A 13,692-nucleotide genomic window follows, 5' to 3' on the forward strand; every position below is an offset into this window, starting at 1 on the left:
CAAATCAGTCAGGTTTCAAGACTAGTCATTCAACTGAGACTGCTCTTCTCTGTGTCACGGAGGCGCTCCGCACTGCTAAAGCTAACTCTCTCTCCTCTGCTCTCATCCTTCTAGACCTATCGGCTGCCTTTGATACTGTGAACCATCAGATCCTCCTCTCCACCCTCTCCGAGCTGGGCATCTCCGGCGCGGCCCACGCTTGGATTGCGTCCTACCTGACAGGTCGCTCCTACCAGGTGGCGTGGCGAGAATCTGTCTCCGCACCACGTGCTCTCACCACTGGTGTCCCCCAGGGCTCTGTTCTAGGCCCTCTCCTATTCTCGCTATACACCAAGTCACTTGGCTCTGTCATATCCTCACATGGTCTCTCCTATCATTGCTATGCAGACGACACACAATTAATCTTCTCCTTTCCCCCCTCTGATAACCAGGTGGTGAATCGCATCTCTGCATGTCTGGCAGACATATCAGTGTGGATGACGGATCACCACCTCAAGCTGAACCTCGGCAAGACGGAGCTGCTCTTCCTCCCGGGGAAGGACTGTCCGTTCCATGATCTCGCCATCACGGTTGACAACTCCATTGTGTCCTCCTCCCAGAGTGCTAAGAACCTTGGCGTGATCCTGGACAACACCCTGTCGTTCTCAACTAACATCAAGGCGGTGACCCGTTCCTGTAGGTTCATGCTCTACAACATTCGCAGAGTACGACCCTGCCTCACGCAGGAAGCGGCGCAGGTCCTAATCCAGGCACTTGTCATCTCCCGTCTGGATTACTGCAACTCGCTGTTGGCTGGGCTCCCTGCCTGTGCCATTAAACCCCTACAACTCATCCAGAACGCCGCAGCCCGTCTGGTGTTCAACTTTCCCAAGTTCTCTCACGTCACCCCGCTCCTCCGCTCTCTCCACTGGCTTCCAGTTGAAGCTCGCATCCGCTACAAGACCATGGTGCTTGCCTACGGAGCTGTGAGGGGAACGGCACCTCCGTACCTTCAGGCTCTGATCAGGCCCTACACCCAAACAAGGGCACTGCGTTCATCCACCTCTGGCCTGCTCGCCTCCCTACCTCTGAGGAAGTACAGTTCCCGCTCAGCCCAGTCAAACCTGTTCGCTGCTCTGGCACCCCAATGGTGGAACAAACTCCCTCACGACGCCAGGTCAGCGGAGTCAATCACCACCTTCCGGAGACACCTGAAACCCCACCTCTTTAAGGAATACCTAGGATAGGATAAAGTAATTCTTCTAACCCCCCCCCCCCCTTAAAAGAGTTAGATGCACTATTGTAAAGTGGTTGTTCCACTGGATATCATAAGGTGAATGCACCAATTTGTAAGTCGCTCTGGATAAGAGCGTCTGCTAAATGACTTAAATGTAATGTAAATGTTAACTAGCTAGACTGGTCCCGTGCTGCATGTTGTATGAGGAGCCTATAGCTGGGGCAGGAGCAAACATGAAGAGGACACACACACAGAGGTTAACTAGCTAGACTGGTCCAGTGCTGCATGTTGTATGAGGAGCCTATAGCTGGGACAGGAGCAAACATGAAGAGGACACACAGAGGTTAACTAGCTAGACTGGTCCCGTGCTGCATGTTGTATGAGGAGCCTATAGCTGGGACAGGAGCAAACATGAAGAGGACACACAGAGGTTAACTAGCTAGACTGGTACCGTGCTGCATGTTGTATGAGGAGCCTATAGCTGGGACAGGAGCAAACATGAAGAGGACACACACAGAGGTTAACTGGCCAGCTAGACTGGTCCCGTGTTGTGTGTGGAGCCTATAGCTGGGGCAGGAGCAAACATGAAGAGGACACACACACAGAGGTTAACTGGCCAGCTAGACTGTGGAGCCGTTCACTGGATGAACCAAGAATACCACGGTTTATTCATTAGTGCACAAATGTAGAAAACGGTTGCAAACAAAAAATGAAAACGAGTTTCTATTATACATATTCAGGTAGGTCCCTCCCCGTTTGCGTCGGTTGTGTTTCCAGTGAATAGACCCCCAGTGAATTAGCCAGGTCGTGCCATAGTAGTGTCGTAGCTGTGGGACAGAACATCTGGAGTCTGTGTATTGGTTGGAAAATAACAATACGGTTGGGTTTCACCCACGTGTGATCCTAATCGGCAGCCCGCTATCTAACTCAGCAGGAATTTGGTGCGGTTCAGACAAAAAAAGTTCAGATTCAGACATTTATTTGATAGCGAGGAACACATGTCACTTTACGCCTAGTAAGTAAAGTTTCCAGAGATTATACGTATGCCTTTGTTGACAGGAAACTTTATTATTTCGGGTGAGGCCGGTTATATTGTTGTTATTTTCCTGTCGCCCATCCACCTGAACGATCCACAACTCAGGGAGTCCCGCCAATACACAGAATGCAGATGTTCTGTCTCAGAGGTATCATTGAATATGCTGTAGCCAGCCCCGTCTCGGCCAAGCTACAGCTGCAATGATGCAAACACTGATAGAGTGGCTAAAGCACAAACAGACTGTACTCATTAGACAACTAATACAGTATAAGACAGACAGACTGTACCCATTAGACAACTAATACAGTATAAGACAGACTGTACCCATTAGACAACTAATATAGTATAAGACAGACAGACTGTACCCATTAGACAACTAATACAGTATAAGACAGACTGTACCCATTAGACAACTAATACAGTATAAGACAGACTGTACCCATTAGACAGCTAATACAGTATAAGACAGACTGTACCCATTAGACAACTAATACAGTATAAGACAGACTGTACCCATTAGACAACTAATACAGTATAAGACAAACAGACTGTACACATTAGACAACTAATACAGTATAAGACAGACAGACTGTACCCATTAGACAACTAATATAGTATAAGACAGACTGTACTCATTAGACAACTAATACAGTATAAGACAGACAGACTGTACCCATTAGACAACTAATACAGTATAAGACAGACTGTACCCATTAGACAACTAATACAGTTTAAGACAGACTGTACTCATTAGACAACTAATACAGTATAAGATAGACTGTACCCATTAGACAACTAATACAGTATAAGACAGACTGTACCCATTAGACAACTAATACAGTATAAGACAAACAGACTGTACACATTAGACAACTAATACAGTATAAGACAGACAGACTGTACCCATTAGACAGCTAATACAGTATAAGACAGACAGACTGTACACATTAGACAACTAATACAGTATAAGACAAACAGACTGTACACATTAGACAACTAATACAGTATAAGACAAACAGACTGTACCCATTAGACAGCTAATACAGTATAAGACAGACAGACTGTACCCATTAGACAACTAATACAGTATAAGACAAACAGACTGTACCCATTAGACAACTAATACAGTATAAGACAGACTGTACCCATTAGACAACTAATATAGTATAAGACAGACTGTACCCATTAGACAACTAATACAGTATAAGACAGACTGTACCCATTAGACAGCTAATACAGTATAAGACAGACTGTACCCATTAGACAACTAATATAGTATAAGACAGACTGTACCCATTAGACAACTAATACAGTATAAGACAGACTGTACCCATTAGACAACTAATACAGTATAAGACAGACAGACTGTACCCATTAGACAACTAATACAGTATAAGACAGACTGTACCCATTAGACAACTAATACAGTATAAGACAGACTGTACCCATTAGACAGCTAATACAGTATAAGACAGACTGTACCCATTAGACAACTAATATAGTATAAGACAGACTGTACCCATTAGACAACTAATATAGTATAAGACAGACTATACCCATTAGACAACTAATACAGTATAAGACAGACAGACTGTACCCATTAGACAACTAATATAGTATAAGACAGACTGTACCCATTAGACAACTAATACAGTATAAGACAGACAGACTGTACCCATTAGACAACTAATACAGTATAAGACAGACTGTACCCATTAGACAACTAATATAGTAAAAGACAGACTGTACCCATTAGACAACTAATATAGTATAAGACAGACAGACTGTACCCATTAGACAACTAATATAGTAAAAGACAGACTGTACCCATTAGACAACTAATATAGTATAAGACAGACTGTACCCATTAGACAACTAATACAGTATAAGACAGACTGTACCCATTAGACAACTAATATAGTATAAGACAGACTGTACCCATTAGACAACTAATATAGTATAAGACAGACAGACTGTACCCATTAGACAACTAATATAGTATAAGACAAACAGACTGTACCCATTAGACAACTAATACAGTATAAGACAGACTGTACCCATTAGACAACTAATACAGTATAAGACAAACAGACTGTACCCATTAGACAACTAATACAGTATAAGACAGACTGTACCCATTAGACAACTAATATAGTATAAGACAGACTGTACCCATTAGACAACTAATATAGTATAAGACAGACAGACTGTACCCATTAGACAATTAATACAGTATAAGACAAACAGACTGTACCCATTAGACAATTAATACAGTATAAGACAAACAGACTGTACCCATTAGACAGCTAATACAGTCTAAGACAGACAGACTGTACCCATTAGACAACTAATACAGTATAAGACAGACTGTACCCATTAGACAGCTAATACAGTATAAGACAAACAGACTGTACCCATTAGACAACTAATACAGTCTAAGACAGACAGACTGTACCCATTAGACAACTAATACAGTATAAGACAGACTGTACCCATTAGACAACTAATACAGTATAAGACAGACAGACTGTACCCATTAGATAACTAATATAGTATAAGACAGACTGTACCCATTAGACAGCTAATATAGTATAAGACAGACTGTACCCATTAGACAGCTAATACAGTATAAGACAGACAGACTGTACCCATTAGACAACTAATATAGTATAAGACAGACTGTACCCATTAGACAACTAATACAGTATAAGACAGACAGACTGTACCCATTACACCAGTGGTTCCCAAACTGGTCTAGGGCTACAAACTGGTCCCCCACAAAAAAAAAAATTCATAAGAAAATAGTTGTTTTTAAGAAACTCAGTCCGACTTTAAAACTTACTATTGAACGATGAAATAGTAGAATGCACAAGGTGCCATTTCTATATTGGGTAGTGCATCATTTTGTTTGTACATTTAACCTTTATTTAACTAGGCAAGTCAGTTAAGAACAAATTCTTTTAATTACAATGACGGCCAAACCTGGATGACACTGGGCCAATTGTGCGTTGCTCTATGGGACTCCCAATCACGGCCGGTTGTGATACAGCCTGGATTCAAACCAGGGTGTCTGTAATGATGCCTCTAGCACTGAGATGCAGTGCCTTAGACCGCTGCGCCACTCGGGAACCCCAATCATCAGTTCCTCTTGTCATGTTGGTCATTACATACCTTAGAGCTATTTATAACTTGTCAGAATTGTCCAGATCAACTAACCCAAATCAGCTAATGTTTTTTTATTTAGGTTTTTAAGTCCATAGATAACCTGACTATTATATTTGCACCGGTAGGTAACCTAGTGGTTAGAGCATTGGGCCAGTAACCGAAAGGTTGCTAGATCAAATTCCTGAGCTGACAAGGTAAAAATCTGTCGTTCTACCCCTGAACAAGGCAACCCACTGTTTCTAGGCCGACATTGTAAATAAGAATGTGTTCTTTACTGACTTGCCTAGTTAAAGGTTACATTTTTTTTAAATTCACAAATATCAACACTCACTGGATTCTACTAACACACATTAACTCCACATACTCTGATGCTACTGTTTATTATCTATCCTGATTGCCTAGTCACTATTATCCATACATATTACGTCAATTAGTGTTTCTACACCTGCATTGCTTGCTGTTTGGGGTTTTAGGCTGGGTTTCAGCACTTCGAGATATTAGCTGATGTACGAAGGGCTATATAAAATAAACTTGATTTGATTTGAATTACCTCGTACCCCTTCACATTGTCTCGGTACTGGTACTCCTTGTTATTATTGGTACTCGGTACTGGTACTCCTTATTATCGTTATTTCTACTGTTTCCTTTTTTGCAAATTCCTCTTGCTTTTTAACTCTGCATTGTTGGGAATAGCTCATAAGTAAGCATATTACGGTAAAGTCTACACCTGTAGTATTGGGCGCATGTACCAAATATATTAGATTTTATTTTTATTGAAATGATTGACGAACAACACCACTTACCAATTTGTTTCATGTTACAGTTGAAGTCAACGCTTGTTATGGTGTCTCTGTGGCCCTTGAAGTGTCTCTCCAGGGTTGGGTCATCCTAACAACGTGAAAGGAAGATGTTTACCGTATTTAACCGGTCAGTTGATTTGTTGGCAACTCATCATCATCATCATGTTTACTTACCAATGCGGAAGTCATCTTCAGGTGATGGACAAGCACAACTTCCTCAGAAAATAACGAGCTAAACTGCCTAGTAAGCTAGCAAACTGTTCTCAAATACAGTAACGTTCAGCACAAATAGATAATAATAATAATTGATGTGCAACACAAGACATTGTTTACAAATTCACTGGGTGGTTTGTCAGCTGCTTGGTTACCAAGGCCAACTCATTATCCACAACGTTAGACACCGTTACCTAGCGTTTTTCCTGGCTTCAATACGCACGATAAGCAAACTGTCGGTCATTAAAATGTTTCCATACATCCAAAGTTCCCAGACGAGTTATAATTAGCTAATTATTTTCATAAAACAGTGTCGTTTGATGATTTTTGCTATTTCACCTGCTGCTTACAAACGCTAGAAGTCGACGTTGCTGACAACAACCTCCAGTGTCGTTTGAGTTTGCGCGCCGTATCGAGCGCCAACTTCGGTTGAGAATTTTAAAGGGGAAGGCGACGTGTGGTGTAATTGGCCGATCAAAATACAACTGTAATCAACACCACAGACACCAGGGGTCAGTAGAATCCCGTAAAGGTCACTTTATACAAGTTTACTTTAACCAGGGTTGCTCTAGCAAAGTACATTTGGACGTATTAAACAGTATAATAAATTGCAGACTACAGAACTATCCTTGCTGGAGCATAAAATAAAGAATATTTTAACTGTTTTCTGAGATCCCTGCAAGCTGTAGAAAATGGAACATAGAATGCCCACCCAAATCACACCCTGACCAAACCAAAATAGAGACATAAAAAAGCTCTCTAAGGTCAGGGCGTGACATGGAGTGGGTGTGGGGTCCAAGTCTGGGTTTAAGGGTCTCTTTTCCAAGCTTAAAAGGATAAACATTCAGCATTGGCCATGCTGTCAATCCAGCATGACTTCTGCCGCTTTCAAAACAACTGGAAACACGGAACTGGTAAATATCATACTTCCAGACAACTGGGAACTCCGATTGGGAAAATAAGGTTTGAACGGTCATCCAACTTGGAATTCCAAGTCGGGAACTCGGGCCTCTTTCTAGAGCTCCGACCTGAAGACCACTGACGTCATGATTCTACCCTGGGGGTTTTTCAGAGTTGCCGCCAACCCCTCTTTTTTTCAGCCACCCACCAACCCCTCTTTTACGCTACTGCTACTCTCTGTTCATCATATATGCATAGTCACTTTAACCATATCTACATGTACATACTACCTCAATCAGCCTGACTAACCGGTGTCTGTATGTAGCCTCGCTGCTTTTATAGCCTCGCTACTGTATATAGCCTGTCTTTTTACTGTTGTTTAATTTCTTTACCTACCTATTGTTCACCTAATACCTTTTTTGCACTATTGGTTAGAGCCTGTAAGTCAGCATTTCACTGTGAGGTCTACTACACCTGTTGTATTCAGCATTTCACTGTGAGGTCTACTACACCTGTTGTATTCAGCATTTCACTGTGAGGTCTACTACACCTGTTGCATTCAGCATTTCACTGTAAGGTCTACTACACCTGTTGTATTCAGCATTTCACTGTTAAGGTCTACCTACACCTGTTGTATTTAGCATTTCACTGTGAGGTCTACTACACCTGCTGTATTCAGCATTTCACTGTGAGGTCTACTACACCTGTTGTATTCAGCATTTCACTGTGAGGTCTACTATACCTGTTGTATTCAGCATTTCACTGTGAGGTCTACTACACCTGTTGTATTCGGCGCACGTGACAAATAAACTCCATGACTACAACAGTTCACCCAGGTGTTTTGATCTATATCTCATGAAAAATCTCCTATCGCAACATAAAAAACACACCTAGATTTTCTGGCCATATCGTGCAGCCCTACCCCCCCCCCCCTCCATCTTTGTTGTAATCAGAGAGTGGTTGATTGTATTTTTCACAAACCTCTTTAAGCTTCGTGGTACTACTTTTCTCATCATGACAATAAGAATTCTGTTTTCTCTTCAATGACCCAAGTAGCCTACACCAATGTTTACTACTTATCACAGTGGGCCCACCTACTACACAAGACCCTGAACCACCGGATTGGTTGTGGCCTCTTACTAACCCATCAGCTGCTTGTCGTGAATCCCTTCAGAACACATAAGTGTGGACTGTCATAGGGAGCTGTCACCATAATCATATTTCTGCTACATCCTCCTTTGACCCTATCACATGGTGTGTGTGTGTGTGTGTGTGTGTGTGTGTGTGTGTGTGTGTGTGTGTGTGTGTGTGTGTGTGTGTGTGTGTGTGTGTGTGTGTGTGTGTGTGTGTGTGTGTGTGTGTGTGTGTGTGTGTGTGTGTGTGTGTGTGTGCGTGCGTGCGGTGGGACACGTGGCTCATGACAACAACCACAGATACAACCCTCAGTTGACCGTGTAGGATTTGAATAGACTAAACTTAATGCCTAGCTAAGTCGTCTAATGATGGGCTATCTGAGTTCATCACCTGTCAGGTGAGGTACGAGTCTGTGGCAGAGGCCACCTGTCTTGTAATCTCCACAACAGAACAAACTATTTTGAGGTTTTTGTGGAGCTAAATATTTCCACCCACAGAGAAAAAACACCCTGAAGAGGACCCCAGTCCCACAGTAAACCCTGAAGAGGACCCCAGTCCCACAGTAAACCCTGAAGAGGACCCCAGTCCCACAGTAAACCCTGAAGAGGACCCCAATCCCACAGTAAACCCTGAAGAGGACCCCAGTCCCACAGTAAACCCTGAAGAGGACCCCAGTCCCACAGTAAACCCTGAAGAGGACCCCAGTCCCACAGTAAACCCTGAAGAGGACCCCAGTCCCACAGTAAACCCTGAAGAGGACCCCAGTCCCACAGTAAACCCTGAAGAGGACCCCAGTCCCACAGTAGTAAAAATTGACTTTAATGAGTCAGTTGTGTTCATACTGCTGTTTGGTAACAGACCTCATTACCTGTCTTGTAATTGCCAGTCCACAACATAACAACCCAATTTGAGGTATTGTAGCTAAAGACTTCATTTCTACATGTTCACCACATGCCTGCGGTGACTGTCTGATGCTGTGTCCTAAAGTCTGTCAAATGTGTATATCTTTTTTTTATTTTTTTTAAATCAACATTCTGTTTAAACATTTTGTGTATTTGTTTTTGGGCTCCCGAGTGGCGCACCGGTCTATGGCACTGCATCTCAGTGCCAGAGGCGTCATTACAGACACCCTGGTTCGATTCCAGGCTGTATCACAACCGGCTGTAATTGGGAGTCCCATAGGGCAGCGTACAATTGGCCCAGCGTCGTCCGGGGTTGGCCGGACAGTTTGCCTAGTGGTTAGAGTGTTGAGCCAGTAACCCGAAAGGTTGCTAGATCGAATCCCCGAGTTTACAAGGTAAGAATCTGTCATTCTGGCCCTGAACAAGGCAGTTAACCCACTGTTCCTAGGCCACCATTGTAAATAAGAATTTATTCTTAACTGACTTGCCTAGTTAAATAAAGGTTACATTTAAAAAATATATATATTTGTTTTTAATTGACATAAAACTCTTCTATTAGATCCATATTGACACCAGATGGCAGGAGACACCAACTTTCCCCATTCTTAAGAACACGTGATGACTACCTGCTAATACGCTAAAGAAGGTGCATATCTATGCACGTGATGACTACCTGCTAATACGCTAAAGAAGGTGCATATCTATGCACGTTTAGGTTGATGTGTTGTTAAATTGTCCACAATTGTTTTTGATCTTGTAGAACATTAAAAATAAAATGTCTCATAAAATCATCCAAAAACAGCTTTCCTTTTTCTGACTGTTTATGTTTATTTATTTAATTGAACCTTTATTTAACTAGTCAAGAACAAATTCTTATTTCAATGACGGTCTAGGAACAGTGGGTTAACTGCCTTGTTCAGGGGCAGAATGACAGATTTTTACCTTGTCGGCTCAGGGATTCGATCCAGCAACCTTTCGGGTTACTGGCCCAACGCTCTAACCACTAGGCTACCTGTCGCCCTGATGTAATGTACAGAATGTACAGAATATTGACAGAATATTCAGAGACAAGGGACATACTGTATGTCAAGATCGACTGATTGTTTGATGGCAAACTCACGTCAACTTGCTGCACATTAGAATACAGTTCACGTTCACCCATACAGAAATCACCTTTCCCTCAGAGTAGACCTATATCTATAGAAATCACCTTACACCTTTCACTATATCTATTTATACAACGGGTTGGGCTAATTCCGAACGCAGCACTCCAGCCAGTGTCTGTGTCTAGTCCACAAGTTAGAACCGGTTAAATCTATGACATTAAAATGCCTATTTACTCTGTTCCATCTGACTGCGTAATCCACTGTCTCGTCAGCCCAGCCAGGCAATTTATAAACTTGATCTCCACTATTAAAAGCATCTAGACGTTGTCTCACATTTCTTTTAGACTAACACTTAGTTTTCAACAGCGGAGATTTGTATAAACCTTACTGTCTGTCTCTCTGACATTTGCAACATTGTTTCAATATTCAAATACGATCTCCAGCTGTCCCGTAGTAATGAACGTGTAGGGAGTCGGGACGAGACAAGACAGACAGGCAGCTTTTCTCAACCAGTCGAAATCATGAATCAGCATAATTTTTATGGATATATACAAAGAACTATCAATAGAAAACAGGTCAAACGAAACAAAGTGCAGCTAGTTTGTAGTGTTTCCAGCTTCAGTTTGAAGTGATTGTGTTAGCTGTGTTGTTGGCTGTGTTGTTGGCTGTGTTGTTAGCTGTGTTGTTGGCTGTGTTGTCGGTCGTGTTGTCGGCTGTGTTGTTAGCTGTGTTGTTAGCTGTGTTGTTGGCTGTGTTGTTGGCTGTGTTGTCGACTGTGTTGTCGACTGTGTTGTCGACTGTGTTGTTGGCTGTGTTGTTGACTGTGTTGTCGGCTGTGTTGTCGACTGTGTTGTTGGCTGTGTTGTTGACTGTGTTGTCGGCTGTGTTGTTGGCCGTGTTGTTGGTCGTGTTGTTGGCCGTGTTGTTAGTTGTGTTGTTGGCTGTGTTGTTACCTGTGTTGTTAGCTGTGTTGTTAGCTGTGGTGTTAGCTGTGTTGTTGGCTGTGTTGTTGGCTGTGTTGTTAGCTGTGTTGTTAGCTGTGTTGTTGGCTGTGTTGTTGGCTGTGTTGTCGACTGTGTTGTCGGCTGTGTTGTCGACTGTGTTGTTGGCTGTGTTGTTGGCTGTGTTGTTGACTAGCTCCTCTGAACAACAGTGTCCTGATGAGAGAACATATTTTCTACGCCAGGTGAAATCACGTCTCATTAGCTCATTGTTATGGTTGTATCCAAATAAATGTCACTAGAAAAACAGCTTCAACAAATGCTACTGTTGTTATTCTGGCTGCGCTGTTTGACGTGACTGTAAGTTAGCCGTAGTTGGCTAGCTAGCAAGCAAGGGATAAGAATGTTGCCAGCCAGTATGGCAATGGAACATTTAGAACCAACGACTGGGTCGCTTCCATAGATACAGAACAAAAAGACTGAACGACTGGGTCGCGTCCATAGATACAGAACAAAAAGACTGAACGACTGGGTCGCGTCCATAGATACAGAACAAAAAGACTGAACGACTGGGTCGCGTCCATAGATACAGAACAAAAAGACTGAACGACTGGGTCACGTCCACAGATACAGAACAAAAAGACTGAACGACTGGGTCGCGTCCATAGATACAGAACAAAAAGACTGAACGACTGGGTCGCGTCCATAGATACAGAACAAAAAGACTGAACGACTGGGTCGCGTCCATAGATACAGAACAAAAAGACTGAATGACTGGGTCACGTCCATAGATACAGAACAAAAAGACTGAATGACTGGGTCACGTCCTCTGGCAACGGAACCAATAGAACGAACGATCCGCCGGCTTGGGTAGCAATCCTTGATTTGTGTCGGGACTATATCTCGTGGATATAATAGTATGAATAAATTAGTCAAAACATTGTTTTTTAATTGAAAATATGTCAGTCATTATTTAAATATGTTGGAAACCCGTTGTATAAAATTGATAATGCCCTCGAAGCCGGTGTTTGGAGGATATATTGACACTGTTTGCTTTGTCCTCGACGAAAACAACACCGGTACCAATATATCCTCTAAACACCGGCTTCGAGGGCATTATCACTTAAATACATCACCTCTCATGAAGAGGAGGTCTATATATAGACTTGAACCTTCCTCACCATTCAGCCAGGACATGCGTGACACCAGTGGATGACATCGCTGGAATACAACAGAGGTTCAGACAAATGTTAATATGATTTATACGAGACTAACTATATAGGTAACCTAACCCATTAGTTCAATATGATTTATACTAGCCTAACTATAGAGGTACCCTAACCCATTAGTTCAATATGATTTAAACTAGCCAAACTATATAGAAGTAACCTAACCCATTAGTTCAATATGATTTATACTAGCCTAACTATAGAAGTACCCTAACCCATTAGTTCAATATGATTTATACTAGCCTAACTATATAGGTAACCTAACCCATTAGTTCAATATGATTTATACTAGCCTAACTATAGAGGTAACCTAACCCATTAGTTCAATATGATTTATACTAGCCTAACTATATAGGTACTCAAACCCATTAGTTCAATATGATTTATACTTGCCTAACTATAGAAGTACCCTAACCCATTAGTTCAATATGATTTATACTAGCCTAACTATATAGAAGTAACCTAACCCATTAGTTCAATATGATTTATACTAGCCTAACTATAGAGGTAACCTAACCCATTAGTTCAATATGATTTATACCAGCCTAACTATAGAAGTACCCTAACCCATTAGTTCAATATGATTTACACTAGCCTAACTATAGAAGTACCATAACCCATTTCTACTTCCTTGTGGTGTTGGTGGTGGTGGTGGAGATGGTGGGGGTGGTGGGGGTGGTGGTGGAGATGGTGGTGGTGGTGGTGGAGATGGTGGTGGTGATGGTGGGGGTGGTGGTGGTGGAGGTGTTGGTGGTGGAGATGGGGGTAGTGGTGGTGGAGGTGGTGGTGGTGATGGTGGGGGTGGTGGTGGTGGTGGTGGTGGTGGTGGTGGTGGTATTGGACGTGGTGGTGATGGTGGTGGTGATGGTGGTAGTGGTGTGGTAGTGGGGGTGGTGGGGGTGGAGGTGGTGGTGGTGGGGGTGGTGGGGGTGGAGGTGGTGGGGGGGGGGGGGTGGAGGTGGTGGTGGTGGGGGTGGTGGAGGTGGTGGTGGTGGGGAGGTGGTGGTGGTGGGGGTGGAGGTGGTGGTGGTGGGGGTGGTGTTGGAGGAG

At 42.8% G+C, this 13,692-nt stretch overlaps 1 protein-coding gene across 2 annotated transcripts in view; it reads right to left on the minus strand.

Moving 5' to 3' along the window:
• poc1a (POC1 centriolar protein A) overlaps nt 1–8,131 on the minus strand; it is a 142,576-nt gene extending 134,445 nt beyond the window's left edge. Inside the window, exons 1-2 of one of the 2 annotated variants that reach the window (XM_055869927.1) lie at nt 6,392–8,131; nt 6,221–6,305 (exon numbers count right to left, since the gene is read on the minus strand). In XM_055869927.1, the coding sequence (XP_055725902.1) occupies nt 6,221–6,305; nt 6,392–6,406 (100 nt within the window). In that variant the 5' untranslated portion in view covers nt 6,407–8,131. The remainder of the gene's footprint in view (nt 1–6,220; nt 6,306–6,391) is intronic. The other variant, XM_055869926.1, reaches the window with a different exon arrangement.
• Between the last annotated feature and the right edge of the window lie 5,561 nt (nt 8,132–13,692).

Source organism: Salvelinus fontinalis, chromosome 18 (assembly GCF_029448725.1).
Source record: "Salvelinus fontinalis isolate EN_2023a chromosome 18, ASM2944872v1, whole genome shotgun sequence".
NCBI classification, from domain to species: domain Eukaryota; kingdom Metazoa; phylum Chordata; class Actinopteri; order Salmoniformes; family Salmonidae; genus Salvelinus; species Salvelinus fontinalis.